The sequence below is a fragment of the Heteronotia binoei genome, chromosome 4 (assembly GCF_032191835.1).
Source record: "Heteronotia binoei isolate CCM8104 ecotype False Entrance Well chromosome 4, APGP_CSIRO_Hbin_v1, whole genome shotgun sequence".
NCBI lineage: Eukaryota > Metazoa > Chordata > Lepidosauria > Squamata > Gekkonidae > Heteronotia > Heteronotia binoei.
In genome coordinates this window covers 157,895,000-157,907,404 of record NC_083226.1, presented here as the reverse complement: position 1 = coordinate 157,907,404, position 12,405 = coordinate 157,895,000, and the positions used below count along the sequence as shown (strand labels likewise).

The 12,405-nt window shown below is 46.7% G+C and overlaps 1 protein-coding gene across 1 annotated transcript in view; it reads right to left on the bottom strand.

Moving 5' to 3' along the window:
* Positions 1 to 12,405, bottom strand: part of ADAMTS12 (ADAM metallopeptidase with thrombospondin type 1 motif 12) — a 247,400-nt gene that overhangs the window by 110,442 nt on the left and 124,553 nt on the right. Inside the window, exon 4 of the mRNA XM_060236596.1 lies at positions 1,644 to 1,840. Within this exon, the coding sequence (XP_060092579.1) occupies positions 1,644 to 1,840 (197 nt within the window). The remainder of the gene's footprint in view (positions 1 to 1,643; positions 1,841 to 12,405) is intronic.

Below are 12,405 nucleotides of genomic sequence, written 5' to 3'. Positions count from 1 at the left end.
CCTTAGCAAGGAAGCAAAGAGAAGAGAAATGAAAGAGAATTGCCATTTTATTATGATTTGCTGTCTGTTCCTGCAATGTCTGTACATGTCATTTTAGGTGGGGACAAATTAAGATTGACTTCCATTTCCCAGAAAAGCAACTGATAGCAGACACCATCACGTCCACTCCAAACAGTTATACAAGTTATGCTAGAAATGATGAAATGCCTGCATCAAAGATGAGGCAGGAATAGAGATATATGTTATGGTGGATGCGGTGAGGTCTGGTGTGTGTGTTTATTTAAGATTCTGCTGGCTGTGAAGGAGTCAGCGCCTTGAAAGATTTGCAGAAATGCTGTTGAGTGGGGAAGCCAGAGGTGTGAGGAAATAAGCATTGAGTATTTCAAGCCAAAATTCCTTTGGAGAGGAATTTTTACCTGTATTTGACTAAACTGTGGTTTATGATACATTCTGTAGATGAGGTTCTACAGAGGGCAGTGTAGTCAAATGAATATACTGTTTGCCATTATCAATGTCTTAAGGGAGAAGTTGAGGGAACATTCATAAAACCATTTTGCAAGCTCTAGAAATGACCCGGGTATAGTTCAGTTTTAAACCTGACTTAAATGAAAGGGACCACTTTGGAATTTTACTAAAAGGAGACGCTTTGGAATTATTAACCAGGAGTTCTTTACGTTTTGCTATTTCATCTATTTCATTGGCAAGGGACTAATAACTGCACACTACTGACAATGCTTCTTAGAGGTACTTCACATGACATTTATCTAACTTTAGACCTGAGATGGGTAGATTATGACTCATGGGCACTGACATCCAGGAGCTTTTCATCTAGCCCTCAACAATTTGACAACAGATTCAACCCACTGGACTGCAGCATCAGTTTGCTATCTGAAAAACTGTTAAACAACTTGAGAGTTGAGGGCCAGTTGTAGCCATTAACAGCAACTAAGTGAGACAGAGAGTCACATCTTGGTCTGTGTCTCCTTTTGCAGGCTCCGAGTTGCATGAAAACTGAGCCGAAAAATTTGCTTACTCTTACTCTGGATGGATAGTCGAGGTTAATTTGTTCATTAGGCCGATGAGACATTTCTGTCAGGTTCTGACTCCAATGGAGGGCACTAGAGAGCAAGGAAGTAATGCTGTTGTCAGGCCTCCTACCAGACCCAGGCGTTATGGGGAGGGTGGGCTATAAATCTAATAAAATAAAAATAAATAAAAATCATCTCAGGTAGTGACTTCTGTCTAACCTTGAAACACCAGACCCTTGGACCAGAGAGAGAAGATAGTGAATAGCTAGTTTCAAGAGTCAAAGCCCCTTTCTTGAAAGTTCATACATCACAAAATCTTTTTGGTTTCTAAGGTGCTACTGGTTTTGAATCCAGCTGTTCTGTCGTGGACCAACACAGCTACCCTCTGAAACAGGTACTGAACCTGGATTGTCTACATTGAGGGCAAATGCTCTGCAACTGAGCTCTGTCCCCTCCCTGAAGCCACTAAATTGTGAACATAAAAACCGTGGGGAGACATAATATATTACATAACACGTATCTGATGAAGTGAGCTCTGGATTGTCAAAATTTATGACACAGTATATTTGTTAAATTTTTATAATGCCTCAAGATGCTGTTGTTTTGATTACACACCATGTTTATGATAGTGAGAATATACGATTCCACATTGTCACTTCCATGGTATTCTATCATCTTGCTGTCAGCAACCACCAGTGTCTCCACCCATCGTTCTCTGCTGACAGAGCGCCGGGAGGTTGCTTTGGTTCTCAAGCGGTTTCTTTCCCATTTCTCCCTTCGAAGCTCTTGCTGTCTGAAGAAGCTTAAGGTTTCTGAAACAGAAAACAAGAGAAATCAACTTTATTTCCTGCTGTGGTATTATTATGGGTCATGCTAGTTGACTATGTCAAGTGAAATAGCCTTCTATTTCTAGATTATTCTATAGCCTGGGGAACAATGGGTTTTCCTTAATAGCCAGTAATGGGCCCCCACACAAGTTTTTACCTAAAAGTCCATTATACAAGGTAATTGGATGGAATGATATATCACAGGCAGGCTATTTAACATTTTTTCTCACAACTTTTTATCAACTAAAAATTGCTGCCACGGGCTACTTTTGCCCCTACGTCTATAGGTTTTCTCCAGCTGAGGTAAAAGTGGTTTAAGGGTGGCAATTGTTGGGGGAAAGGCCTGAGGGAAAACAGTACTTGGCCTTTCCCCTTTGCCAGTCTGTCCTTTTCACTGTAGCTCACACAACTAACATGCTGTATATTAAAGCAATGTTAGGAAAAAATAAATTCCATCATGGTCACAGGGTGAAAGCTGAAGAGAACAATTAGTTCTCTGAAGAGAACAATTAGTTGCTTAACTGGCATGAAACTGTGGGATGGAGGGGGGGGGGTGCAAGGATGCTCTGGTTGGTTGTTGAAGACTAATGATGCTTCAAGACAAGTACCAGCTGTCTGGGGGCCCATTTGCTTCCCACCAGCTCTCCCTATATATTTCTAAATATAATGCAAGCCTTCAATAACTTTCCCCAGTCCTCACAGCAGAGCAGCTCACCACTTAGGAAAGGGGAAAGATATTTTCATCCTCTGCAGTAGGCGAGTTTCTGCTCCTAGAAACTGCTGCTATGCAAGACACAGCCTGAAGTCATTGAAGAGAATATGTAATCCCCAATCATGCAAAGAACTGTCCCTGAAAAGTTTGCATAAACTTGAAATTGGTATGTTCATTTAAATTCAGAAACTGGGTCGATTTATCAACATTATGGCATACAGGTGGGCATGTGCACTGTATTAGCACAAATGAAAATAGGCAATGAAATTAGTACTAATGAAAATTTTTGAGTACTTTGAAAGTCATAGGCTTGCATCCTATACAGGGTTTCTACTAGAAAAGCAGCAGCTCTGGTTATGGAGGAAGGGAGGTGAATTTTTGCTTATTCCCTCCTCTTGCTGCAGACTCCCAATTTGCCCACTCATACACATTTTTTGGTCCACTGGCACAAACAAACATGATTTTGGGTGGCAAAGCAGGCTGCAATGAGACGGGTAGGTGAGGAAGCTGCCATCTTCTAGCACAACTCCACTTGTTCTGTGTAGAATCCAGGCTTCCCCACTCCCATCAAGAAAAAGAACTTTATTTTTTTTTTAAAGGGCTGAAATGTCTCCCTGTAAAATCAGGACACACACACAAGAAATCAACCCCATACCCTGAAATTGTACTTTTCAGTGAAAATTAGGCTGCTGTTTCAATGATTTGTAGAAACATCAAACAAACTATTGATTCTTCCACATGAAAGAGCATCAGGCATTGACACTAGTGTGTGATGCAGTAAGAATAACTGTAAACTGAGGAATGGAAGCAAGCCAGAGCCAGTGAAAAGGAGGGAAAATGGTATTAACTCTTCCTCATGAGCCCTTGTTGGATGATGAAGAAAGCTGACAGGAAAAAAGCAAAGCTGAAGGGATCAAGAAAAGAGGAAAGCACAACATGAGATAGGTTGACTGGATAAAGGAAGCCATGGGCTTCAGTTTGCAAGACCTGAGCAAGGCTGTTAATGATAGGACATTTTGGAGGACATTCATAGGGTTGCCATAGGTGGAAGGCAACTTAACACTCACACAATTGAGTCCTTGGAGATTCTCTCCTGACAGAAGCCTATTTGATGTCAGAGCTGTTCAGACAGTGCCAGATGCTTCAACAGCAGCAACAACAACTTCCTTAGCACACTGCTAGAGCTGAGCACATTCCATTTTTGTTTTATGTTATTTTTTTCCCTTAGCATACCTTTCTCTTCCTTGTGTTTGCAAAATGGATGTCCTCACTGAATGTGACAATCTTTTAACCAACAGAATCTGTGTATCTGATGTGACATGGAAATCTAACAAATCAATTAATGTATATCCCATTTTTCTCCCCAACAGGAACCCAAGAAGTTTACAACACAATTCTCTCGTCCTCCATTTTATCCTCATAACAACCTGTGAGGTAAGTTAGGCTGGCCAAAGGTCACCCAGTAAGTTCCCATGGAAGAGTGAAAAGACAAATCTGTACCTCACAAATCCTAGACTAAGACTCTAACCCACTTATAGAGTTTTCCATGGCATGCTACATGATATAGTTTCTGTCACACAGCTGTTAAAAGATGAAGCCTCTATCTGGTCACTCTCTTATTCACATACACACATTATTATACCTGTAGAGTATGGAAGAAAGAAAGAAAGAAAGAAAGAAAGAAAGAAAGAAAGAAAGAAAGAAAGAAAGAAAGAAAGAAAGAAAGAAAGAAAGAAAGAAAGAAAGAAAGAAAGAAAGTTGGATTTATATCCCACCCTCCACTCCGAAGAGTCTCAGAGTGGCTCACAATCTCCTTTACCTTCCTCCCCCACAACAGACACCCTGTGAGGTGGGCGGGGCTGAGAGGGCTCTCACATCAGCTGCCCTTTCAAGGACAAACTCTGCCAGAGCTATGGCTGACCCAAGGCCATGCTAGCAGCTGCAAGTGGAGGAGTGGGGAATCAAACCCAGTTATCCCAGATAAGAGTTCGCACACTTAACTACTACACCATTACAAGATGTAATACTGCAGTTGGGAGATATTTACAGGTTCCATGCTGGAATATTACCCTTCCATCCTCTAACGTCACTTTTTGAAATTTGAGATTTGCATGTGTGGAGTCAAGCACTAGAGCAGAGGGAGAAAAAGGAATATGATGAGTGAGCAGCCCAGAAAGAGCAGAGGACGAGTCAATGGCATGCTGGATTTGTCAGCTGTTTGTCAAAAGAGAAATGCAAGGCAATTATGGAGAGGCAATGAATTATTACTCCAACAATGGCTAGTAATCGTCCTTGTTTCCCCTCTGCTCGAACAAATAGCCAGAAAAGCCGTCACAATCTCTTCCTCGCCCATTATCTCCAGCTGGCGGGAGGAAGCCAGGTCAGTGGATTGACCCAGTGTTTGTTATGTTCTTTCAGCATAAAATGCATCACCTGTGTACTGAAAAAGGCTGTGTCTTCTTGCTCCCATTAGTAACTGTTTATGTATCTATGGTATGTGTCCCTTCCTTTGTGTACCTAGCTAGGGCAATCACATCCTGCAAATTTCTGCCTTTCCCCCCACAAGTAGATCTTCCTTTCTTTACTTTGCAAAAACAACCCAACTGTCTTTCCTTTTTAAAATGGCAATACAATTCTTTTAGTGGACAAACAGGACCATATTGTTCTTTTTCTGCAGGGAAATGTCTCATTAATCATGCATTGCTACTATTAAAAAGGTAAAGGTAGTCCCCTGTGCAAGCACCAGTCGTTTCCGACTCTGGGATGACATTGCTTTCACAACATTTTCATGGCATACTTTTATGGGGTGGTTTGAAATTGCCTTCCCCAGTCATCTACACTTTTCCCCCAGCAAGCTGAGTACTCATTTTACCGACCTCGGAAGGATGGAGGGCTGAATCAACCTTGAGCCGGCTACCTGAACCCAGCTTCCGCTGGGATTGAACTCAGATCATGAGCAGAGCTTAGGACTGCAATACTGCAGCTTACCACTCTGCGCCACAGGGCTCCTCAGTACTATTATTAGATTCTCTTTAAGCTAGTTAATAAAGCAGTGGATATTGTCCTATGAGTGAGCAGCCTCAAATCCCAAATGGATGCACACATGTCACTCAGGTTCTGTATTAGCAAAACGGGAATAATAGTGGCTAACTTTCCAGGACTTATATGGGAACAAACGATCTAAAAAGCAGCACGATCACAGTGCAATCCTAAACAGAATTATACCCTTCTAGGTCCATGGAGTCAATGAGTTTAGAAGGGTATAACACAGCTCAGGATGGCACTGTAACACCAGACACTAACTGCTTCTGTGTTCCTGGCAAAATAAGCAATTTTGTCTATGTCTGTCAAACCATTTCCCTTGAAATGGTGCCAGCAAAGCTACTGGGCATGCTATGTAGGAGGTGCTTTGATGACTACAACCTTTGGCTTAATTGCTGGAATAATTTGGCTAACGCTAAATGTTAAATCTGGGGGTGTCTTTGGTGTGCTCAGAGCTACTAACATCCCAGACTGCCGCCTCTTTCCCACATGGCCATCATTAATCCACCATTTGCAGCAGCCTGTACCAGGTCGCCTAGTCCAGCTTCTGGATAATTTTCAGAATCAGTCATTTCAACATCTTGTCCAGTGCCTCAGTGTTTCAAGACCAAATGTCAGAATGGCCACGGGCCCTTGGTGTTCCAGGATTGTACACCAAGTAACACTGAGCTGAAAAGGACTGCGATCAATAGCCAAGCCTTACAAATTGCAGAGAGCTTCAGGCTTCTTTGTAGAAAATCTTTGGCCATGCATACTAAAATGTAACACAAAGATGATGTGCAAACCCTCTGGAACATCATCCATGATGATACTATGGGACTTCTGGCTGGTGATATTTATTATTTCCTCAAGAATAAAACTATTTCAGATTTGCGGGTCACTCTGTATCTGCAAAGGAGCCCCGTGGCGCAGAGTGGTAAAGCTGCAGTACTGCAGTCAGAGCTCTCTGCTCACGATCTGAGTTCAATCCCGGCAGAAGCTGGTTTCAGGTAACCGGCTCAAGGTTGACTCCGCCTTCCCTCCTTCTGAGGTCGATAAAATGAGTACCCAGCTTTCTGGGGGGAAAGTGTAGATGACTGGGGAAGGCAATGGCAAACCACCCCATTAAAAAGTCTGCCGTGAAAACATCCCCAGAGTCGGAAACGACTGGTGTTCCAAGACCAAATGTTAGAATGGCCACAGGCTGAAGTTCCAGGATTGTACACCAAGTAATACTGAGCTGAAAAGGACTGTGACCAATAGCCAAGCCGTACAAATTGCAGAGAGCTTCAGGCTTCTTTGCAGAAAATCTTTGGGCATGTGGTAGCCAGAGTAGACCGACACTGCAGAATCCATGCATATTAAAATGTAACACAAAGATGGCCTGCAAACCCTCTGGAATATCTTCCATGATGATACTATGGCACAGGGGACTACCTGTACTTTTTTTTTTTTTTTACTGTATCTTCAAGTCAGCCTCATTGCCACCTGGCCCCACTATATTTATAGCAGATCTCAGCACCAGATGACAGATATTTCTCTACTACTTCAGATTAAAGTGAAATAAAGCGAAAGTGCTTACCAGCTGCGACGATACCAAAGACGGCGAGGGCCGTGGCTGGGAAACGCCGGGCATGAGCGGAGGGCCGCGGCGGGGAAGTGCTAAGAGTAAACGGGGTTGAATTGGAGCGTGGAACGTGGAGTGTGGAGTGCCGAGGCCTGAAAGCAGACGGCGGAGTACGGAACTGGAGGGGTGAAGTGTCGACCGGGGAACCCGGAGAGCTGAAGGACGCTGGCGAGAGGTCGGGGGCTGTAGCAGCGGCGTCTGTGAGTTACAGGACGGGGCGAGGTACCGACGCGGCTCAGCCGCCGGTGGGACGACGGCCCTACCATCCCCCCCCTCCTTCCATTACGGGGGCCGGAGGCCTGTGGACTGGAGAGTTGGGGAGTGGAATGAGAGGACGCCGGCGAGAGGCTAGAGGTAGCGACACCGGCGCTAAAGAACTGTGGGACGGGGCGAAGTACCGAGGCAGCGGGTCTGCCGGTGGGACGACGGCCCTGGCTTCTTCCCCTCCCTTCCCTCCTTCCATCGTTAGAACTGAAGGTCTCCGGGCCGCCTGGGTGATGTGTTGACACGCGCCACCCTCATGTGAAAACAGCACCCAAGTCTCAGGCCAAGACACCCGCACTTTATAGACACTACTGCACTTTAAGCCAAGACCGTTGCACTTTATTGTCATCAGCACTTTAAAATAATAGTATTTAAAACAGTAGCACTTTAACTAATTAAGATTACCAAGATCATTTGCACTTTATTGCCCCCGGCACTTTAGTTGGTATAAATTGTACCCTCCTACCCACTGGATCCTATCTCCCAAATTATTAAGATTAGATTAATGTAAATTATTAAGACTGGATTATTTACTGATTATTTAAATTTGTTTTTTGACTAGCTAATTTAATGGAATCATTTGTGGCAAATTAATAAGAAAAGGGGATAATGATTGAAGATTTTAATTAATTAAGGAGCCAATTGGATTTATAATGTATTATTGTTAGCTAGGGAACTGGATAGGTTGGGATGAGTGCATATTAAATAACTATTAGAATATTAGTGGGTAACTTATTGATAGGCCAATTGGAGGTGGGAGGGTTGAGAAGAGACGAACTTAAATACCTGTCAGTGGAAGGGCTGGTGGTACCAGTGAGAGATGACTGGTCTGGGGATTCCGGTACTCCTGGGGAGGGGAAGGTATGACGGTGGGAACAGGCGGAAATGGAAGGGAAGGGGATCGAGACAAGATAGTGCTCGACCACCTTCCAGCCTGCGTCCCATCCCGATGGTGACAGGTAGTGGGGCAAGGCGAAATCACTCGCCTCCGTCGCTGGTGTTATGTAATGCCAGGTCCATCAACAATAAGACCTCTATCCTTCGGGAATTCCTGCTTGAGCAGGACATGGACCTGGCATGCGTGACCGAGACCTGGGTGCACGAGGGGAGACTGTAGCTCTCTCCCAGATGGCGCCCCCAGGATACTCGGTCTTTCACCAGTCGCGGATTAGCGGGCGGGGGGGAGGGGTGGCCCTGTTCATTCGAGAGGCTTACTCCTTTCGGGCCCTCCCGACTCCGGAGATCGGGGGCATTGAATGTGCCGGCCTGGCGTGGGATGTTGGGGAGGGGTTGGCGATCTGGCTGGTGTACCGACCGCCTAACGCACCGGCCAGCGCCTTACTATCCCTGATGGAGGCCGCAGCAGGATGGGCATTGGAGCACCCGAGGCTTTTGATCCTGGGTGACTTCAATGTTCATGCCGATGACGTGACCTCCAATCAGGCGATGGACCTAGTGTCTTCCATGGCGACACTAGGACTCTCCCAAGTAGTTACGACACCCACTCACCAGGCGGGTCACATGCTGGACTTGATCTTCGCGTCGGGAGTTCTAGTGAACGATCTTGCTTCTATAGCAGTGCCATGGTCGGATCACTATGCCCTTAAGGCTCGTGTGGACGTCCCACCCCAAACCCGTTTGGGCGGAGAGCTTATTTTAGCTCGCCCGCGGAGCCTGATGGACCCGGAACGGTTCCTGACGGCTCTGCGGGATCCCTGGCCCCCTGGCGATTCCCTCGATGACCTGGTGGAGTCTTGGAATAATAGGCTCGCCGGGGCCATCGACGAGATCGCACCTAGGCGTCCTCTGCGTCCTCGTTCAAGGCCGACACACTGGTATAACCAGGAGTTGCGGCGGTTGAAACGGGGACTCAGACGACTAGAGAGGCAATGGCGGCGTACTCGAGACGAAGCGACTCGAACATCTTATAGAGAGTTTATGAAGTCCTATAAGATGGCAGTCAAGGCCGCAAAGAAAACATACTTTGCGGCGGAGATTGCGTCCGCAACTTCGCGCCCGGCACAACTGTTCAACACAATTCGGACCCTTACAACACTGCCACAGGGCAGACCAAATGCTAATGAATTGGAAATTGGCTGTGAGGCTTTTGCGAACTTTTTTGTGGATAAAATCGCATCGCTCCGTTCCGACTTCCCTGTCATATTAGATACAGCTAGCGAACCTGAGGCTCCGTGCCTGTCTTCGGATTGTGTTCTGGACGGCTTCGGTGCGCTCAGCCTGGAAGAAGTTGACAGGATCCTCCTATCTGCACGCCCAACAACTTGTAAATTGGACCCATGCCCCTCTTGGCTTATTAAGACCTGCCAGAGGGAGCTAAGATATCCTATACGGGATATCATAAATAGATCCCTACTGGAGGGGCATTTTCCATCAGTGCTCAAAGAGGCGGTGGTCCGTCCCCTCTTGAAGAAAACAACATTAGATCCGGCCGAATTGGCACACTATCGGCCGGTCTCGAATTTGCCCTTTTTGGGCAAACTTATTGAGAGGGCAGTGGCGATGCAGCTACAGAGTTTCCTGGAGGATGCTTCTGTCCTTGACTCCTACCAGTCTGGTTTTCGCCCGGGCCATGGGACGGAGACGGTGCTGGTCGCCCTGGTGGATGACCTTCAGCGGCATCTGGATCAAGGCGGCTCGGCGGTGCTGATGTTGTTGGACCTATCGGCAGCGTTCGATATGGTCGACCATCGGCTTCTGGCGTGCCGCCTTGCCGACGCAGGGATTCAGGGGCTGGCCTTGCAATGGCTTTCCTCTTTCCTTGACGGTTGGGGACAAAGGGTGGCGATTGGGGAGGAACTGTCCCAGAGACACACGCTTGACTGCGGGGTGCCTCAAGGGGCGGTACTTTCCCCGATGTTATTCAACATCTATATGCGCCCCCTTGCCCAGATTGCCCGAAGGTATGGGCTGGGCTGTCATCAATATGCTGATGACACCCAGCTCTATCTGCTTATGGACGGCTGGCCCGCCGGCGTTCCAGAAAATCTGGACCGGGCGTTACAGGCAGTGGCTAGGTGGCTTAGGCTGAGCGGGCTGAAGCTGAATCCGGCGAAGACAGAGGTCCTTTGCTTGGGTCGCTGCGCCCCGGGAAGGGAAATCCCCCTGCCAGTTTTTGACGGCGCGCCACTGACAGCGTCGGGCAGGGTCAAGAGCCTGGGGGTGCTGTTGGAGCCTTCTCTGACGATGGAGGCTCAGATAGCAGCCACTGCCAAGTCCGCTTTCTTTCACCTTAGGCGGGCGAGGCAGTTGGCCCCCTTCCTGGAACGCGACGACCTAGCAACAGTGATTCATGCTACGGTCACCTCGAGGTTGGACTACTGTAATGCCCTCTACATGGGGCTACCCTTGTGCCGGACCCGGAAGCTGCAGTTGGTGCAGAATGCTGCTGCCTGGCTGTTATTAGGGCTCCCAAGATGGGAGCACATCCGGCCGGGGCTCCGGGATCTGCACTGGCTGCCAGTAATATTCCGAGTCCGGTACAAGGTGTTGGTCATTACCTTTAAAGCCCTATATGGCCTAGGACCTGCCTACCTTAGGGACCGTCTCTCCCCACACGTTCCCCAGAGAGTACTACGCTCGGGTTCACAAAACCTGTTGGTAGTCCCCGGGCCAAAGGAGGCCCGTCTAAAATCCACCAGGGATCGGGCCTTCTCAATAGCGGCACCTTACTGGTGGAACCAGCTGCCGGAGGAGGTGCGGGCCCAGCGGGACCTAGGGCAGTTCCGCAGGGCCTGTAAGACAGCCCTCTTCCGGCAGGCCTACAACACCTAACTGAAGAGGAGAACATCTTGGATGGAACAAAATGCTTTTATAGACCGCTGGTTTTATTTTTATCTTGTTTTATCAATTGTGGTTTTAACTGTACTTGTAACTGTTTTAAATTGAATTATGTGAATTATTGTGTTGTGAGCCGCCCTGAGACACTTCGGTGAGAAGGGCGGGATATAAGTCCATTAAATAAAAATAAATAAATAAAATAATTCATTGATCATATTTTTTATTACCTGGATTCATGGCAAGGAGAACTTCAACCTATAGAGATGCCAGTGCCTCCTATAGCAGACCAATGTTATTTCCAGGCTTTCCCTGGAAATGACATTGTGCCATTGCCCAACAATGATTTTTAAATTTTATTTTCCCCTTCCATCAGCTGCCAGAGCAACAGTGGAAAACAGGAGCAGGGAATCCTATCCTCAGTGGGGAGTTCCACTGGGGATCCAGGAACCGTAACACAAAATGCAACCATCTTAGGTTAAACCTGTTAGAGAGCCAGTTTGGTGTAGTGGTTAAGTGCGCGGACTCTTATCTGGGAGAACCAGGTTTGATTCCCCACTCCTCTACTTGCAGCTGCTGGAATGGCCTTGGGTTAGCCATAGCTATCACAGAGCTTGTCCTTGAAAGGGCAGCTTCTGTGAGAGCCCTCTCAGCCCCACCTACCTTACAGGGTGTCTGTTGTGGGGGAGGAAGGTAAAGGAGATTGTGAGCTGCTCTGAGATTCAGAGTGGAGGGCGGGATATAAATCCAATGTCATCATTCTTTTATGTACTGGATTTTATGTTTGGCAAGTTAATTTCATGCACCTGTGCTACCACGGGAACGCTAGTGACTCTGGGATATATTGTGTAATTGGGACTTTAAATAGGAACTAATGAGCAGTTCTGGTATGAAGCTTGACTGCCCCACCATTTTGTCTGCCATGATTTGGTATGGGGATCTGGGGGGGTGGGGTGGTTGTTGTGCGTGCTTATAAATGGGATTGCAGCCTTGCCATTTTGTCTTAGTATGTAGTTCTCAATAAAACTTGTTCCTGTTTTGAACATCTATGCATCGAACCCAAAACCTAAAAACATTAATCAGGAAATCAACTGGGAAAAGAAATGGTGGAAATGTTCATGAAGTTCTCTA